Source organism: Hakea prostrata, chromosome 3, assembly GCF_041222555.1.
Source record: "Hakea prostrata isolate BN-2017 chromosome 3, UWA_Hpros_2, whole genome shotgun sequence".
Classification (NCBI taxonomy): Eukaryota; Viridiplantae; Streptophyta; class Magnoliopsida; order Proteales; family Proteaceae; genus Hakea; species Hakea prostrata.
This window is the reverse complement of record NC_142602.1, coordinates 5208183-5211149: the sequence shown is the minus strand read 5'-3', so window position 1 is coordinate 5211149 and position 2967 is coordinate 5208183. Positions and strand designations below refer to the sequence as shown.

General features: G+C 37.7%; 1 protein-coding gene across 1 annotated transcript; it reads right to left on the bottom strand.

Annotated features, from left to right (window-relative positions):
• Positions 1 to 577: 577 nt before the first annotated feature.
• Positions 578 to 2664, bottom strand: LOC149020261 (thioredoxin-like 1-2, chloroplastic). The gene is made up of 4 exons (XM_089148367.1): positions 2040 to 2664; positions 1765 to 1947; positions 1468 to 1632; positions 578 to 1314 (listed from the first exon to the last, which is right to left on the bottom strand). Exons 1-4 carry the CDS (start codon positions 2265 to 2267, stop codon positions 1075 to 1077), a joined length of 816 nt encoding a protein of 271 aa, XP_089004493.1. The 5' UTR covers positions 2268 to 2664; the 3' UTR covers positions 578 to 1074.
• Between the last annotated feature and the right edge of the window lie 303 nt (positions 2665 to 2967).

The following is a 2967-nucleotide window of genomic DNA, read 5'->3' as shown; positions in this document are numbered from 1 at the left end:
TTCTCATCTTGAAGGCTCCAATTGATTGCAAGGAAAGTTAAAATGGAATACAAATGAAAATTTCAAATAAAAGTTAAATCTTTTAAGCTTCTGGCTCCCCCATTCTTTATATTTCTTCTCATCTTGAAGGCTCCTATTGCTTGCACGGAAAGTTAAATGGAATACATGTGAAAATTTCAAATAAAAGTTAAATTTTTGCAATTATTAACTTCTTTATTTCAAATGGTTATATTATTAAGTCGGTTTCAATTTATATTTTATTATAAACTTCTATTTTACTTTACATCTAAATTCCTCAGATTTGAGAAGTAATCTAGAATTATGTTGGGTAGTGATTTTTGAAGTTTAAAATTTGTTACTTGCATTCAATTTCTTGTGTTACTGTAGATCCAGAAACAGAGGAATTGAAACCCACCACAATTTCTAACTATCATCCTCCAAAATCCAAATAAACAGTAAGTGATACGGTATATTTGAAACAAAAAATGAAAGGAAAATATCATCCGGCAACTACCCATCTCCAGAGAATGCTTAAAAGAGTGTCAGTTGGACAAAATGGTATAAATATAAGATCAGATTAAAAAGAAAAAGGAATTCTATTTAAAGCTCTCAGATTCTTGACTTGTTAGAAGAGAGAAGGGATCCAATATGCCCATCTCATTTTCTTACTAAAACTGTAATACAATTTCAGTAGCCTTAGCTTAATATATCAAGCTTCTGTAATACCATCTCATTTTCTTACTAAAACTGTAATACAAGCAGCAGCAGCATCTGCCCAACTCTTCCCCACTCCTCAAAAGAAAAAATAGATACAAAAGTAGAAACTATTGAAGAGTAAGAAGTAGCTCTAATCTGCAACAATCTCTCTAGTCTGTAATCAGATATGAGCAAGGCATTCTCAGTGACAGATACATCAAACTGGTGAGCTTAATTCAAAAAAATCCGAAGCCCACTTATGAATTACCCAATATTGATCTGCTTTCTATATACACATTCAAACCAACGAGAAGAAGAAACACAAGTAGGATAACTCTATTCCACAAATTTGCTAAATCAAGCGTGGTGATGGCTTCTTTATGCCACCAATGCCATATTTTCTTCTTTAATGGCTTCCTTCTTATCAACTGAAATGATCTTTTTCTTGGGAACCAAATCCTCCACTGTTTCCTCACTGGTGGATCTCAAAGGCCAATCAATCGAAATATATCCTTTTGAAGCCAAGATCGATAGCTCAGATTCATCCAGACCTTTAGTTGGCCCAAGACTACATCGGTCTGTCCCATGTTTTGCCAATGCATCCTTAAATTTCTTGATCTGAGAAGGCAACAACAAGGAAAGTTCATGTTAGATTGCTGAAATGTTAAAAAAAAAAACCCACAAAAATTCATAATTTTCTCTTTGGTTTTCTCCAGTCTAAACAAAGATTCTTAAACAAAAGCCCTAATTCATCGGAGATGTAAAACTTACAGTTGCGACGGTGCAGCTGAAGCTACAGAGACGACCCTCTGCTCCTCTGTAGAATCTGAAGAAAGGGAGCACATGGACCTTGAGACTTTGACACACCGGTTTGAGTTCTTCGTAATTTACTTTGAGAAACAGCGTATTTGGGTTCGACTCAGCAAGCTGGCATAACTGAAGAAATGGAATCACACAGAAATCTCATTAAAAAGAGGGGAAAGATAAAGAACTTCAAATTCTTGAAGGAACAACTGAATCTTGAGATCTAAAATCAATTTTTCTGTGTAGGTTTGCAAAAGTAATTACCTTGGGATGTAAGGCTTTGCAACCTCCACAACCAGGAGAGTAGAAGTCGATTATAGCAAGCCTATCTCCGGCAGATAACAGTGCATCAACGAGTTCTTGCGCCGATTTGATATCTATCATATTGGGTTTGGGGGTCTTCTCCCACCATCTCATAGCTCGGCTGATTCCAACTGATGTCTGTGCCTGAATTGAAAGAACAAAACATTTAATTAGTTCAAGAATCGAAACTGCTTAAGCTGGTGGATAAGAAAAGGAGAAGAAGAAGCAACACATACATTTTTAACAGATAACTTTGAAGTGCCTATTGGATTCCAACCATGCAAAGCCCTCTGATCCGAAACACAAACTTGAACCCCATTAAATTTGCTATTCGAAGCCGAGAGATTTGAATCCACAAACTGCAAATAACCCAAGGTGGGCGAAAACCCATGAACCCTACTTGTTGTCAATTCAATCTGATTCGAGCCATGGACAGGGAAAACATTCATCAGAGATGCGGCCATAGTTGTAGAAGCCAACAGAGGAAAACCCTCTTCTTCTTTTCAATCAAAACTAGTGATCCTACTTCAGAAAATTGAAACCAGTGAAAACCCTTTTCTCAGTTGACCAATTTTTCCCTTTTTTTTTCTTCTTCTTTTTCCCCTCGAAGGTAAGAGAAACTTGAAAATACTGAAACCGAAAAACCAAGAAAATGTTGTGTTCGACAATTTCAGGGTGGGGGGGGGGGGGTGAGGGTTTGTTCTTTCTTCAAAAGAGGCGGATGAAGAACAAGAACCAAGAAACAAGATGCAGGGTGAAAATGGAAGAATGGGTCTGTTTTAATATGTCTGAAAAGTTATCCAAAATTAATCCTAGTTGACAACGAAGTGGAGCTCTGTTTCTGCGCGCTTCGATGTGTTGTTTAATCTCTTTCTCGCCTATTTCTGATGAAATTTTGGCAGTTAGCCACTTAGCCTTAGCTGTTTCATGAAACGGCTAAAACGCGTCGCTGACTCTTTCACGAATTCGCGCGTCGCGCTTAGCCAGATCAGACAGGTAACGCTGCACGCCTGCACTGCAGTTTTGGATAGGAAGGATATATATGATACCGATACATATCTTTGCTGGATTTCGGCCATATCGGGACGCGTGGTGCTTCTATTGGCTGTTCCTTCCGAAATTCTATCCGATGTTTCCGTTTCATTCTTATCGGGGGTTATATGT

What these genes read in the sequence shown, in the direction of transcription:
- LOC149020261 (XM_089148367.1), bottom strand. Translation starts at nt 2,267, where the DNA reads ATGGCCGCATCTCTGATGAATGTTTTCCCTGTCCATGGCTCGAATCAG. An exon ending in CAAAGTTATCTGTTAAAAAT is followed by an intron (nt 1,948 to 2,039) that starts GTATGTGTTGCT and finishes CTTTCAATTCAG; the next exon opens with GCACAGACATCAGTTGGAAT. An exon ending in GCAAAGCCTTACATCCCAAG is followed by an intron (nt 1,633 to 1,764) that starts GTAATTACTTTT and finishes CCATTTCTTCAG; the next exon opens with TTATGCCAGCTTGCTGAGTC.